This window comes from Corvus hawaiiensis, chromosome 17 (assembly GCF_020740725.1).
Source record: "Corvus hawaiiensis isolate bCorHaw1 chromosome 17, bCorHaw1.pri.cur, whole genome shotgun sequence".
NCBI classification, from domain to species: domain Eukaryota; kingdom Metazoa; phylum Chordata; class Aves; order Passeriformes; family Corvidae; genus Corvus; species Corvus hawaiiensis.
The window spans coordinates 2,063,792-2,077,757 of record NC_063229.1 but is presented as its reverse complement, the minus strand read 5'-3'; the positions used below and the strand labels follow the sequence as shown (position 1 = coordinate 2,077,757).

Here is a 13,966-nt window from a genome sequence, read left to right as displayed (position 1 = left end):
GAGAAGTACTTGTTACAGATATTTAACACAAACACATTTATGAATAATTTCATCTCCGTACCTTGTATCCACCTGTTCATTCTGAGCCCCAAGGACGCGGGCAGCCAATCACGGGGCTGCCTGAGATCACGTGGGGATGGTGGTGTCACGAGATGGCTGTCAGCCAGTCACAGAGCGGCATGACGTTTAACAAAATGGCTGCGCCCTACCATAAGATGGCGGGTGAAACAAAATGGCCGCCCCCAGTGGATACAGGGGGGTGAGGCCGTGTATCAAAGCACTTCCGGGATGGCCCTGTCAGCCAATCACAGCACAGTGCGTGCCGCTGCGGCGAATGGGCGTGAGGCTGCGGGGAGGGGGCGGGGCTTGTGTCGGTGGTGGGCGTGGCCTCCGCTCGCCCCAACCCCGGCTCCCGGCGGGTCGGTGCCCGCGGCCGTGCGCGGTGTCCCTGGCCCGGGCCGGGGTCCCATATCCTGTATCCCGTATCCCGGTCCCTGGCCCCGTCCTGTGTCCGGGGTCCAGGTGTCCTCGTCTCGGCCGGGCGCTACAGCCCCGCGCTCTCCCAGCGCCAGGAGCCGCTCCCGGCTCCTTCCGGGGCTTCCCGCGGGAATCCCCGCGGCCCCGGCCCGGCTCCCTCTGCCCGGGCATCCCCCCACTGGGCGGGGCAGCGGCTGGCCCCGGGGCCGGCCCGGACACAGCTCCCGGCAGGACCAGGCGGGGGTGGGGCCCGGGGGCTCGGGGTCCCTCGGGATGCGCAGCGCTCCCTGCTCCTTGCCCTGTTCTGGGCACAGCCCGGCCCCGCCCCAGCGATGGGCGGCAGCTGCCCCGGAGGCGTCCCGGAGCCTCACCCACCCACTCGTGCGGATTTTGGGGGCAGGGTCGGCAGTGGCGTGGGAAGCATGAAAGGCTGGGAGAGCTGGGAATGTTCAACGTGGAGAGGGGAACGCTCCGGAGAGACCTCAGAGCCCCTTCCGGGGCCTCAAGGGGCTCCAGGAGAGCTGGAGAGGGACTTTGGACAAGGGACTGGAGTGACACAGCAAGGGGGAATGGCTTCACATTAACAGAGATCAAGGACACACATGGGATATTGGGAAGGAATTGTTCCCTGGGAGGGTGGGCAGGCCTTGGCACAGGGTGTCCAGAGCAGCTGTGGCTGCCCCTGGATCCCTGGAAGTGTCCAAGGCCAGGCTGGACATTGGGGCTGGGAGCAGCCTGGGACAGTGGAAGGTGTCCCTGCCCCTGGCAGGGGGCTGGGCCCAAGTGCTTCCAGCCCAAACCGCTCTGGGACACAGGAGAGTGTCACATTAATGAGGCTGTTCCGTGTGCCCAGGCCAGAGCCCAGGGCCTGGGGGGCTGCAGGGCTGGGACAGGGCCGGGGGTCCCACTGGAGGACCCCTCCCAGCACCACCAGTCCCCGCTGGTGCCCTGGGAGGCGATGGAGGTGGGTGTGGGGGGGTCAGAGCGGTGCCTCCCCCGCATGACCCCTGTGCCCTCACGCCGCCCATCGGCCCCGTGTCCTGAGCCCCCGGGAGCCGCGGGCCTCTGGTGGGGGGAGCAGGTCCCCGAGGTTCTGCTCGACCTGCCTGGGGGTCCGAAGGGGCATTGGCCCCTCTGTGCAGCTCGGGAGCCCTGAAGTGCTGCCTGGGGCTGCAGAAGGGGCAGCAGAGCTGTGGTGTCCCCAGCTGCGACCCCCTGGCACAGAGCAGACCCCCGAGCTGGGCTGGCAGACCCTGCCCTGGCTCCAGCCCCCCACTCCCCTGGGAACGTGCCCTATCCCACATCTCTCACCACAAGCACAAAGCCCCAGCAGCCCATGGAGAGTGGGGGACACCCAGGTGCTATTCCGGGGTGGCCCAGGAGTTTCTCCTGGTGGTGGAGAATCAAGTGAGGCACCCACAAATGACACAGTTCACTCTGGCACACAGCTCATATTTTAAAAAAACCAACAAAACTAAAAAAAACTTTTATTTGACAATAGAAAAAACAAACAAAAAGATATTTACAGTAGTTTGTTATTTCTCCATAAATTTAATTCCAATAACTCCTGCCCTCCCCACTCTCTGGTCCATCCCAGGGCAGGAGCACCAGCCCCTGGCGCAGGCACAGCTCTGGGGGAAGGAAACCACTTTGGTTTGACTGGGGCAAGACCAGAGCAGGAGACCAAAAAGCCTCTCCCTCCCCTAGGGCAAGGGACAGAGCTGCGGGGGGCTGACAAGGTGAAAGAGGGAGTCCCAAAATTCAGGACTTTCCCTGGAAAGGTGTCAAAGGGAGAAGGCTGGACACAGAAATGGAAGTGGGCGTGAGAGAGGGGCTGGTCACAGGCACATGAGGAGCACTCACCCCAGCTGGCCCAGCACTGCGCAGGGCACCTGCCAAGGTGACACTACTGGGAAGCCTTCCCACGGCACCCTCTCCCCTGCACCTTCCCTCTGAAGAAATGGGGGGTGGGAACACAGCAGTCCCCCAAATCAGTGCTTTTCCCTTCCAGCCCCATTGCCTCCAATGCTCTCCCCCAGCGTCGCAGAGCTCCCGGTCCTGCAGCTTTACCCCCTCTGGTCATCAACTCATCTGGCTAATTACCCACGGGATTGGTGTTCCTCGGGCAGGGCACGGTCATTACCTGCCCCCAGGGCACAGCAGTGCCTGACCGCGGCACCGCACCCAGGGACAGCGAGCGACGCCCAGCCAGGAGCCCAAAAACTGCCGCAGAGCCCCCGACCCGCCCGGGCCCGGCTCCCAGCACACACCAGTTTGTCACTAGAGGTCCCCAGCACTGCACTGGCGAGCGGCGGGGAGGGACGGGACCGGGAGCAACACCTCCATCCTGCGCCTTCCCAGCGCTGCTTCCCAGGAACCCCCGGCTGCACTTGCAGGACGCACATGGCCGTGCCCGCACCACGCCTCTTTCCAAAGGTTTTATGGAAAAAAAAAAAAAAAGGAAAAAAAAAAGAAAGGAAGTTGGGTACAAAATTCACAGTCTCAGCTCTGCCCAGGCTTGGCCACGCGCTCACTGCTCTGGGCACAGCATGCACACATTCAGCATGAATTCGAGGGGAACGTGGGGAAGTTGTGGAAATGCTTACAGATTAAAAAAAAAAAAAAAAGAAAGAAAGAAAGAAAGAAAGAAAACAGAAAAAAAATGTAATAATCATGTAACAAATCACAATTAAAGGGAAAATGTTTCAACAAAAAACTTTCTAAACAGCACCATAGAGATTTCTACTGGCAGCATCCAGAACAACCTAAAAAGGAAGAGGAGGGTTCTATTTTTTCCATGATAAAATGCCACAGACTCCATGTTTCCAGTTCATCTGTCCTTTGCCCTTCCCTGGGCAAGGTAGGGCCCCTGGCCAGCACCGGGAAACAGAAAGGCCCCCCAAAAACAAAAGGGGGGGCGGGGGGGAAAGGGAGAAGAGATCAGAGATTTGGGAGACAAAGCTCGTCATCCACAGTCCTTAAAATAGACGCCAGCGCTAAAAAAACAGGTTCTCTCTGTCTCCCTGAGGAAACGGCGCTGGCTGGAGCCTTGTTCGCAGGAGAGGAAGAGATCAGCAGGTTTTCCAGGGGAGCTCCAGTGCCCGCTCCGGCCAGCGCCGAGCTCCGGTCACGACGGTCCCGGGCACAGCCGGGGCAGCGTCCTCGGCAGCCAGGGCATCTCCCGGCAGGAGGGTGGCGGGCCGGGCCGGCCCTTCCTCTGCCGCCTTGGCTGCCGAGAGAGACCGGAGCCGCCGGGAGGCAGGAGGCCGCTCTTGGGATGGGGGTGAGGCAGAGGCCGGGAGGGTCGGGCCCCCCCGGGGAAGGGCACTGCGGGACCCGGCCCGGCGTTATTTGGAGGCTCCGGGGGGCTCGGTGTGCGGCGCCAGGGGCAGCTGCCCCCCCTGCCGCTGCCGCTCCAGCTCGGCCGCCTTCTGCAGGGCCACCTCCACCAGCAGCTGGAAGCTGCTGAAGTCGTCCCCGAAGAGCTCGGGGGGCGTCGGGGGCGGCGTGTTGAAGAGTCCGGGCGTGGGGCTGCCCGCCTCGGCCCGCGCCAGCAGGGTCAGGGTGCTGCCGCCGGGCCCCGCGCCCGCCCTGGGCACGGCCTCGGGCCCGGGGGGCTTCTCCCACTCGGGGCTGTGGGCGCTCACCACGGCCAGCGCCGGGTGGCACAGTACCTGCGGGCACACCGGCACCGACAGCACCTTGGAGGAGCCCGCGGCCGCCACGGGCGGCACCACGAGCAGCCCGGAGCCGGCGGCGGCGCCCCGCGGCACGGCCACGTCGCCGGCCTTGCCCCCGCGGCGGGAGATGGTGAACTGGTTGGGGTCCTTGCCGTCCTTGCGCAGCATGTCGGGGAGCAGCCGCCGCCGCGCGTTGATGAACCAGTTGCAGATCTGCGAGGAGAGAGGGTCAGCGGGGGCTGCAGCCCCAGAGCGAACCGGCAGCAGCTCCCACACATCCCGACTACCACAGGTCCCCCCTCAGCCCTGCACCTCCTTCCCGTGGGGCTCCAGAGGGGCACAACTAGTGCTGGCACCCACGGAAACCCCAACACCGGCTGCTTCCTGCCTGGCACCGCCTGCCCGGGGCAGCCCCTTCCTCCCTGCGCGCTGTCCCGGCTACCCCCCGCCCTGGCAGCCCTGCTGCGGGACTGCGCCCCACAGCTCCCGCTCTCCATCGCAGCACAGGAACGGGCACAGCCTGGGCTGCTGGGGCCAAGCCGCCCCCAAGCCAGAGCACCACTGCCCGGAGCCCCGGGAGCTGCGGTGGCTCCTGAGCAGAGCTGCCCCCAGGGAAGGAGGGGCTCAGTGCTGTCCCCCAGTGCAGCCCCAAGGTCCCAGCTGCAGGCGGGTACAGCACAGCTCCTGCCATTCCCCAGCCAGAGGCCGTGGCATTGCATACAGCCAGCTCGGAGCCCATCCTGCAGGTCCCCAGGCTCGGGACAGTTTTTCCTTCTCCAGGTGACCCATCCTAGGGCTCAGCCCTGTTTCCACGCTGCTGCCGGTGCCAACGCGCTGCCAACCCGAATGGGAGCACTGAGGCTGCCAGAGCAGATGGATGGCAGGAGAGCAGCACGGATGGAAAACCCTAGAAACCATCAGGTGATGGAGCTGCAGCCCCTCAGCCCCTAACAGGGCTGGGAACAGGGTAGCGCAGACACCTCCCCGTGCCTCTGCCCATGAGCTGGGTCACAGCTCACGCTAAAGGCTCCCCGAAACATCTGCACAGCACAGAGGCTGCACGTCTGGCAGCCCTTTGCCATTATTGAGCCTTGGCCATGGATTGTTTCAGCATCTTTATATAAAATGCTACATTAAAATAAGTCCCGTCTTCCTAGAAAACAATTAGAAGAGAATAAATCAGGGGGGAAAAAATGCCTGATCTTTCCTAAATCAACAGCTATGGAAAATATTTCCCCCAGGGAGAGAGAACTTGCCACAACTTCAATCACAGCAAGATGTCAGTTGTCGTTTTTTTGTCTTTAAGACAATATTTGGCATTAAAACCCTCAAATACACCAGTCTTACTCCCTTTTCTGTTCCAAACCCCCTCCCTTGCAAGCCTCAGCTGGGCCCCCTTGACATGATCCTGTGATCCCACGGCCATCCACCACTGTGATCCCCAACCAGAGAGATGGACTCCCAACAAAAAGCCCAACTCCTCAGTGCTGAGAACCCCCCAAAATCCTGCCTGTCCCCACCACCATGCTCCTTCCAGCATTCACTTCCCACTGGAGAACACGGCACGGAGACGGGCACACGCAGCCCCTGTGACAGCAGGCACTGTCACAGAGCTGGGACATGCTCTGCCTCTGAAGCAGTTTATTGATTTTTAATCAGGGCCATCCCTTCCCCCCCACCAGCACACCCCACTCTGTCCCTTTGGGCAGCATCTGTCCCCCCAGCACTGCAGGAGCAGCATCCCCTCACAGGGAGGAAAAGCCCATCCATCCCACAGCAGGGCACTGGCTTGGAGAGCTGCTGCTGTCCGGGAAGCCTCAGTGGGAGCAGGTGCCGCTTCCTTAGCTCTGGAATTTCTGCAAGGGAGGCACATGGCTTCCCACTCTCCCTGCTCCCTGGCTGCCCGTGCCCGGCTCCAGCTCCCCAGGCCACTGGAGCGGGCAGGGGGGTGCACAGAGAAACAACTGGGGGGGGTTGGCCAGTGGCTGTGGCAGAGCCCTGCATTCCAGAGGCTTTTTGGAGGGGTCAGATCAGCACCACAGACTGAAATCCACGGCCACACCATGGAGTGTCCCATTCCTCCACCCCAACAGGCAGAGGGAGCATCCCCATGGATTCCTGCAGCATCCCTTCAGACTGGCAGAAATCCCAGTCTCGGATGGCACTGGGAAATGCCACCCATTGGGCTGGGACCCCCTGCCTGGGGGGAACAGGGGCCACACACTGGCTGTGGGGGTCACCTGGAGCAAACAACAGCTGGCACACAGCAAGGCCACACCTCAACACAAGCCCACCCATGTGCCAGCCTCCTCCCGGGTCCCATGGGGCTCAGGGCACCGACAGCCAGGCACCTGCCAGTCCCACCAGAGCCCTTGGGCAACCCCCATGTGCCAGGCACTGTCATGCCAACCTGGGCCAGGACAAGTCCAGTTCCCACAGCCCCAAGCCCATCGCTGCTACCCTGACACTCAGCCTTTAGCCTGTCCAGGAGCTCCAGCCTGTCCAGGAGCAGCTGCCGGACACACACCTGTGGCACAGCCAACACTTCCAGAAACACATTAGAATGGAAGAGCAGGTTTGCCTTGCTGGCCAGGAAGAGGGGAAGCAGATAGCCCCTGTCCACACTCGGTGTCTGGGCTGGGACAGCTGGCCAGGACTGTGCTGAGCCACAGGGACAGGAGCGAGAGGTACAGAGGAAGCTCCAGGAGAGGAGCAAACCCACTGCCCTGCACCCCACTGCACCCCAGAAGCAGAGAACAGAGTGAAGCCCACACCCTGTCAGGCTGGGAGAGGGGGATGGGGCCCGGGGCACCAGGCCTGTGCAGGGAGCACAGGGACAGCAGCGACAGGCAGGCCCTCCCAGACACCCTGAGCACAGGCAGGGAGCGCGCCAGCGCGGGAAGGACGAGCGCTGCTCATCCCCCCTGCTGCCCAGGGCTCCTGTGCCATGGTGCCACATGGAGAACATCAGCCCACAGCCAGTAGCAGGACAGGGAGACTCCTGGACAGGAGTCCCCAGCTGGGCTCCCCTTAATGCAGCTGGTGTAACTGGGACCAGGGGCCAGCCAGCACTTACCAGCCTACAAGGCTCAAAGCCCAGCCCGGCCTCTCCCTTCTGGTTAAAATCACAGAAGATCCTGAGCTGGAAGGGATCCACAAAGATCATCAAGTCTAACTCCTGGCCCTGCCCAGCCCCAGGGCTGTCCTCTGCCCAGCTCTGTGTGCAGGGGGTGGTCATCCTGGCCTCTGCTGGGGGTGTTCAGGGGAACAGGATAAAGTAGCATCTCCCAAAACCCTCCCACCTGTGCAGCTTTTACTGACAACAGGGTATTCAGCCTGCTCCCACTCCAGTCCCTCCACCTTCTGGCTGGCCAGAATGCTCTGCTCCAGCAGAGCTGGTCCCCAGGGCTCAGACGGCTCCCCAAAGAGACCCCCCTTCACACAGGTGCCTTTCCTCCCCCAACATCCCTTCCCTCGCCTCCTCAGTGCCCTTCAGTGGCAAATGATCCCAGCCTGCCCAGTCCTTTGGGATCCTCCGTGGGGTTCTCCTGTCCCACACAGCGTGGCAGTGTCCCCAGTGGTGTCCCCAGCGGCTGGGGGCTGGCTCCTACCTGCAGCACGGAGAGGCTGGTCTGCCCCGAGAGGCTGAGCTTCTCCTGCTCCGAGGGGTAGGCGTTGAAGCGGTGCTCGTACAGCCAGTCCCGCAGGATCTTCACCGACTCCTTGGGGAGGTTGCCCCTTCTCTTCCTCTTGCACTGCGAGGGGTCGGGGGATGTGGCGCCGTCCTCGTCCCCCGGCTCACTGTCCGACATGGTGGAGCTGCCCGCGGGACCCTCCTGGCCGAATCCTGGAGAGGGGGAACCGAAGGGAGCATCAGGCGGTGTCCGGTCGGGGGAGGGGAAGGGGCCTCCCACCGACCTCCCCCCGCCTCCAGCGGGGGTCTCACCCCCTCTGGGCCCGGCCGGGGGGGAATCCAGAGGCAGAGACCCCCGGGGAGACACAAACAACCGGCACCGGCGGGACAACAGGGGCAGCAAACAGAGCCCCGGGGGTGCGGAGGAGCCCAGCGCACGGCACGGGGCTCGGGGGCACTCGGGGCTCGGGGGGCACCGCAGCGGGAAAGGGGGGAAAAAAAAAAAAAAAATCAAGCATGGGGTGGGTTGGGAAGAGGGGAAGTTAAAAACAAAAACAATCTCAGCAGGAGAAAGAGGCCGGAGCTGGAGAGTGGGAGAGGAACCACGCGGGGTCATTGTGCGGCGGGGATGGAGGCGGGGGCGGCTGTCACGGGCCGGGGGCTCGGCTCGGCGGTGCGGGCCGGGGCCCGGCGGTGCGGGGCGGTGCGGGCCGGGCCCGTGACCCCTCCGGCCGCAACAGGCAGCGAGGGGCCGGGGCCGCCGACACAAAGCGGGGCAGCGGCAGCCGCGGGCCCCGGGCGGCGGGGGGAGAGAGGGGCCGGAGAGCGGCCCCGGCCCCGCACTCCGCCGCCGGCCCCGAGTTATCCCCGGCCGGGCAAACTCCGCCGTAACTCCGAGCTGCAGCGGGGGCGGGCGGGACCCCCGCCCGCGGCTCCCGCAAACTTCGGGCGGCGCTGGCGCGGCCCGGCCGCTCCGTCCCGCACAAAGGCTCCCCCCGCGCCCCCCGGGATCCATCTTTGCGCTCACCCCCGGGCCGCCGCCGCCGCCTGGGCGCTCGCATGGGCCGCGCCGGGGTCTCGGTGCCGGGGCCGGTGCGGGGCCGTCCCGCGGCGGCGGGCGGGCAGCCGGGCGCGGCGGAAAGTTTTGGGTGGGCGGCGGTGACAGATGCCGAGACAGAGTTCCCTTTGTTCCCGAGGAGGCAGGAACTCGCCGGGCCCCCCGCCCCCGGCCCCGGCCCCGGCCCGCCCGCCCCCGGCTGTCACCGGGCACCGGGGCCCCCCCGCCCCGCGGAGTCCCGGCCGGTACCTGGCGCCGGCGCACCCCCGGGCTCGGCCCCGCTCCCGGACACGGCCCCCGGCGGGAGGGAGCAGGGACAGGGGGAGCCCCGGAGCCCCCGCACCCGCCCGGCCCCGCGGAACCCCCCCCGCGGAGCTGCACCCGCACAGGGGCACCCTCGGGGACACCCAGCCACGGGCACCCACATGGAGACAACCAGTCCCGGGGACACCCACCTGGGCACATTCCCCCCAGGGACACCCACCAGGGACACCCACTGGAGACACCCGCCCAGGGACACCCATCCAGAGATGCTCACCTGGGGACACCCACCCGGGGACACCAACCTTGGGAGTCCCACCCAGGGGCATCCACGCCGGGGTACCCCACAGGGCACTGCACAAGTTCCTTCCCCCTGGTTGAATCCTGTAGCTGAGCCCCAGGGGTTACTGGTGTCTGTGGGCAGGGGACAGGGACAGGCCTTCAGACAGGAGGTGCAGGGGCAGGTGTGGGTGACAACCCTGGGGACCTCAGAGCACCCTGAAGTTCCACCAGTGCTTCATTTGGTCCTTGCCAGATGGGAAATCAGAAGCCCAGCACATCACTGCTCCGTGACAGAGGAAGGTGTTTCCAAGCAATGGTGGTGACCGAGAAGGAACCAGGTGGAACCATCACTGTGCCATGGCCATCAGGCTGGCCAAGGTCTCTGAAAGTTCTTCTGCTCTCCCTGTGTCTCTCCACCATCCCAGCAGAGCCCAAGGTCACCTTTGGAGTTTTGGAGACCAAATTGCTCCATTTATGTGCTGCTGGTCCAAGGTGTGGTGAGCATGGAATTTCCCCAGCACAGCTCTGTGCCCTTCTGTGATGTGGGGCTGGGTCGCACTGTCACCCTCTGCCAGGTGCTCAGTGGGGCCCAAGGGAATGTGTCCATCGTGGGTCCCCTGGAGCGGTGTCTTCATCAGTGGGAAGAAGAGAGAAGAGCTGCTCAGAGCAGTGGTGCCACATCCCAGCGCCTGTGGTGGAGAAGGTGCCACCATGGGAAGCCAAGACGGCCCTGTCCTGGAGCCAGCCCAGAGCCCTGCCCGCAGAGACCCCTGTCTGGGGGGGATCTCTTGGGGATGTCCTTTCCCGGGATGTCCATCCCCCGTCTTGGGCACATCCATGCTCGTGCTTGCCAAGCCGAGCACACGCGTGTGCATCCCCCAGCGACCTGTGTGCTGCTGGGGCACAGCACCCCGAGGGCCACCGGGTCCTGCTCCACCTCTCCCCACGAAGACCTGGCTTGATGTCACCCTGCTTCAGAGGCAGCTCCCTCCTCCCAGGCTCCACCACCTCTGCGGGCTGTGCTGCAGCTCCCCTCCCTCCCTCCCTCCCTCCCTCTCTCCCTTCCCTTTTTGCTGCTCGCAGGGTAAAAGATGGAAATCCCTTCATGTATTGAAAAAAGCTACAAAAAACCTTCTTTTATGGTTGATTTTTGGTCTGGGAAAAGCAGATTGTGTCGTGCAATAAGGGATTAAATAGCAAAAGAAAAAGGAGAATTCCTTAAAGCATTTGTTTTGTTGGTTCTAAATCTTCCATGACCTGAGTGGAACTGTGCCCCAACCTGCTACTGCTGCATTCATGCCAAGGCAGCAGGGGCTGGTGAAGCACAGGTGGGGTGTGGGGGCCCTGGCAGCACATCCCACCCTCTGCAGGGCCACCCCGGGGCAGGGAGCATCCCCTGGCCCTCCAGCCCTCACGCCAGGCTGGCTCCTGCCCACTCCGGACCATCAGCGGGCAGGGTGGGCTCATCCTGCCCACTCTGCTCCCTCTGCAGCCCGTTCCTGGTGTGTGACACCCCAGACCCCCCCGGGCACTCCCGTGGACGCTGCCCAGGGTCTGTGTCCTGCCCAAGCAAGACTGTCCTCCTGAGCAGGCTACTTTTGCTCCCACCTTTTGGCAAACGCTGTTTTAGTCTTCCACCGAATTGATACAACCGGGAAATGGTCCCTGGGCTCAAACACCCGCCCACGGGGCCACGAGTCCCCCCCCACCCCGCATCCCTCCACCCCCCTTTGCTCCCCGGGCTGGTTGTGTGGAAGCAGCTTTGGAAAAATCCCACTGGTGCCAGAGTGGAGCGCGGGAGGAGCCCAAATCCCTGGGCAAGCCCAGCCTGGCACAGGAGCCGGGGAGCGCCCAGCTGATGGGGAGTGAGGAGCCTCGGGGATGAGGGGCCAGGGAAGGGGCTGTGGTGCATCTCCCTGCCCTTCCCATCACGAACGCGTCCAGGCTGGGCCCTGCCCAGGCCCATTGACATGATAATACTATTAAACTTCAGCAATTTGAACAACAATCAGCCAACAAGAGCCTGAGGGGGAATGCTGCAAACCCAGGGGGATTCTGGGAACCCCAGGGGGATGCTAGAAATCTAGGGGAAGCTGGAACTCCCAGGGGAAGCGCTGGAAATCCAGGGGAAGCTGGAACTCCCAGGGGAAGCGCTGGAAATCCACGGGAAGCTGGAACTCTCAGGGGAAGCGCTGGAAATCCAGGGGAAGCTGGAACTCCCAGGGGAAGTGCTGGAAATCCAGGGGAAGCTGGAACTCCCAGGGGGGTGCTTGGAACCCCAGGGGGATGATGGAATCCCCAGACAGCCTCCCAGGGTACCGACCCTTCCCAGACAGGACTCTCTCCATCCTTTGCCCACCCTCTGATATTTAATCTGCATTTTTAGCAAGGAAAATTGGATTTGTGGTTGGCTGTGCTGGCTGTTTGCTGCCACCCTGCCCTTGGGGCCACTGCTCCAGCAGCAGGTCCTGCTCCCTGCTCAGGGCCACTGGACCTGCTGCAGGCTGGGATTCCCCCAGTAGGACTGGTCCTGGGAGCTGGGCACTGCAGCCCCTCCATCTCCTCCTGCCCCTTCCCTTGGGGAAGCTCTGCTCTGTTTCCTTTCTGGAGGCTGTAGGGCAGGACAGACCCTCTCTCAGCAGGCACTGCTGTGCCCTTTTCCTCTAACCTACATCTCTGGACATGGCGAGAGGAGCTGTGGGGACACCAGGATGGAGCTCACAGCACTGGAGAACAGCAAACACTCTGGGGTCAGGGGGTCCTGGGCTGCACTGGGAGCTGTGTCACAGCCGGCGGAGGGAGGGGATCCTTCCGCTCTGCTCCACACCAGTGAGGGCAGCCCTGGAGTGCTGGGCCCAGAGCTGGGCTGCCCAGTACAGGAGACAGGGACAGACTGGAGAGAGTCCAGCACAGGGCCATCAAGGTGATGGAGGGACTGCAGCATCTCTGCCATGAGGAGAGGCTGAGAGAGCTGCGACTGCCCAGCCTGGAGCAGAGCAGGCTCAGGGCATCTCCTCCCTGTGGACAAATACCCGGGGGGAGGCCGCAGAGGGGATGGGGCCAGGGACAGCCCCAGGAGCCACGGGCACAGACTGACACATAGGAGGAGCCCTCCGAGCTCAGGACACACTTCTGCACTGGGAGCAGCTCTTCTAGACTGACCAAAAGGGGGTTATTTGCCTACCTTGGGGTCCTCCTGCCCCAAGCGAACACTTCTGAAATGAATGTCTTTATTTTGCTGCTATTTAATACCTTTGAAATGAGTCAGGTCTGGTCCACCTGCTGCCTCTGCTGCTTCTCATGCAGCCCAAGTACAGCTGACTTTCTGGGCTGCCAGTGCCCATGGCTGGGTCACATCCAATTTGTCACCACCAGCACCCCCAAGTCCTTCTCGAGGGCTGCTCTCCACCCAGCAGCCCCAGCCTGTGCTGGTGTGGGGCTGCCCTGACCCAGGTGCAGGACCCTGCACTTGGCCTGGCTGAACTTCATGAGGTTCACATGAGCCCAGATAGTTCTGGGGTTTCAGAGATCCATCAAATCCTAGAATGGTTTGGGCTGGACAGGACCCTAAAGCTCATCTCACTCCACACCTTCCACTATCCCAGCTCGCTCCAAGTCCTGTCTAACGTGGCCTTGGACACTTCCAGGGGTGGGGCAGCCTGGGAAACCTGAGCCAGTGGAATAAGTTTATTTACTCTTCCCACATGTACCCCAGTGTCCAATAACAAATTTGTTCTGCTTTGCTGCCTCAGGGTTGAAAGTCCCACGGTGCCACCACAGCCATGGCAGTGAAGGGGCAGCTCAGACCGAGCAGTTTTGGGAGCTGCTTGAGGCAGCACCTCTGACAGCTGCAGGCTGGAGCCTGTGGCAGCTCCCAGCTGGGACCAGCAGTAAGTCCATCCCACTCCTGGTGCTGCGGGGATCTGGGCTGGTCACACAAGGTGATCCCTTGGGGTCAGGGGGGCTGAAATCACTCCTGGATGCAGCTGGCCCAGGAGACGATCTCTCCACAGCTCCAGCATCAGCTCCTCTGCCCCAAAGTGATGTCTGTGGGATGTTCACTTTGCTGGGTGTCCCAGTGAAGGAGGTTTCATAAAGCATCCCACCCTCCAGGAGCCTTCAGGCCTGGGAATTCTCTCTGGAAGTGGGAGAACTGTAGGTTTTCCCTAGCACAGCAGGGAATTAGGGAAGAAGCTTGGTACCCACGAGGCTGGAGGTGGGCTGGTTTGGGGCTGCTGCTGCAGAGCACAAGCCCTGACCCTGGGGATCTCCCTGGAGATCACAGGTTCAGCCCTTCATATCTGACAATTTAGTTCCTTTTTCCTGTGTTGGTAGTGCCTACAAAATAGAAGCACTGGGGCCAAGGAGAAGCTTTTCATTCATGGATCATCTCCCAGGTGAGAGAGCATCATCTGGGGCCTGGCAAGTCTCTGATGCCTCTGATCCCAGCATATGCCCATGGAGCTCCCACAGACCCTACCCAAGCCTTCCCAGCACTGGGAGCATCTCTGCCATGCACTATGCCCTCACCAGGGTTTGTAGTTTTGTCCCCCCTTTTGGATAAAGAATTGTTGG

At 62.8% G+C, this 13,966-nt stretch overlaps 1 protein-coding gene across 2 annotated transcripts; it reads right to left on the bottom strand.

Annotated features, from left to right (window-relative positions):
* Positions 1–1,929: 1,929 nt before the first annotated feature.
* On the bottom strand, positions 1,930–8,868 carry TGIF2 (TGFB induced factor homeobox 2). 2 transcript variants are annotated; one of them, XM_048322003.1, is made up of 3 exons: positions 8,819–8,868; positions 7,769–8,004; positions 1,930–4,370 (listed from the first exon to the last, which is right to left on the bottom strand). In XM_048322003.1, exons 1-3 carry the CDS (start codon positions 8,850–8,852, stop codon positions 3,825–3,827), a joined length of 816 nt encoding a protein of 271 aa, XP_048177960.1. In that variant the 5' UTR covers positions 8,853–8,868; the 3' UTR covers positions 1,930–3,824. The 2 variants fall into 2 exon arrangements, with proteins under 2 accessions (XP_048177960.1, XP_048177959.1); XM_048322002.1 differs by lacking the exon at positions 8,819–8,868 and having other exon boundaries at positions 7,769–8,436.
* Positions 8,869–13,966: the final 5,098 nt, after the last annotated feature.

What these genes read in the sequence shown, in the direction of transcription:
- TGIF2 (XM_048322002.1), bottom strand. Translation starts at nt 8,407, where the DNA reads ATGACCCCGCGTGGTTCCTCTCCCACTCTCCAGCTCCGGCCTCTTTCT. An exon ending in CCAGCCTCTCCGTGCTGCAG is followed by an intron (nt 4,371 to 7,768) that starts GTAGGAGCCAGC and finishes CTCTCCTCGCAG; the next exon opens with ATCTGCAACTGGTTCATCAA.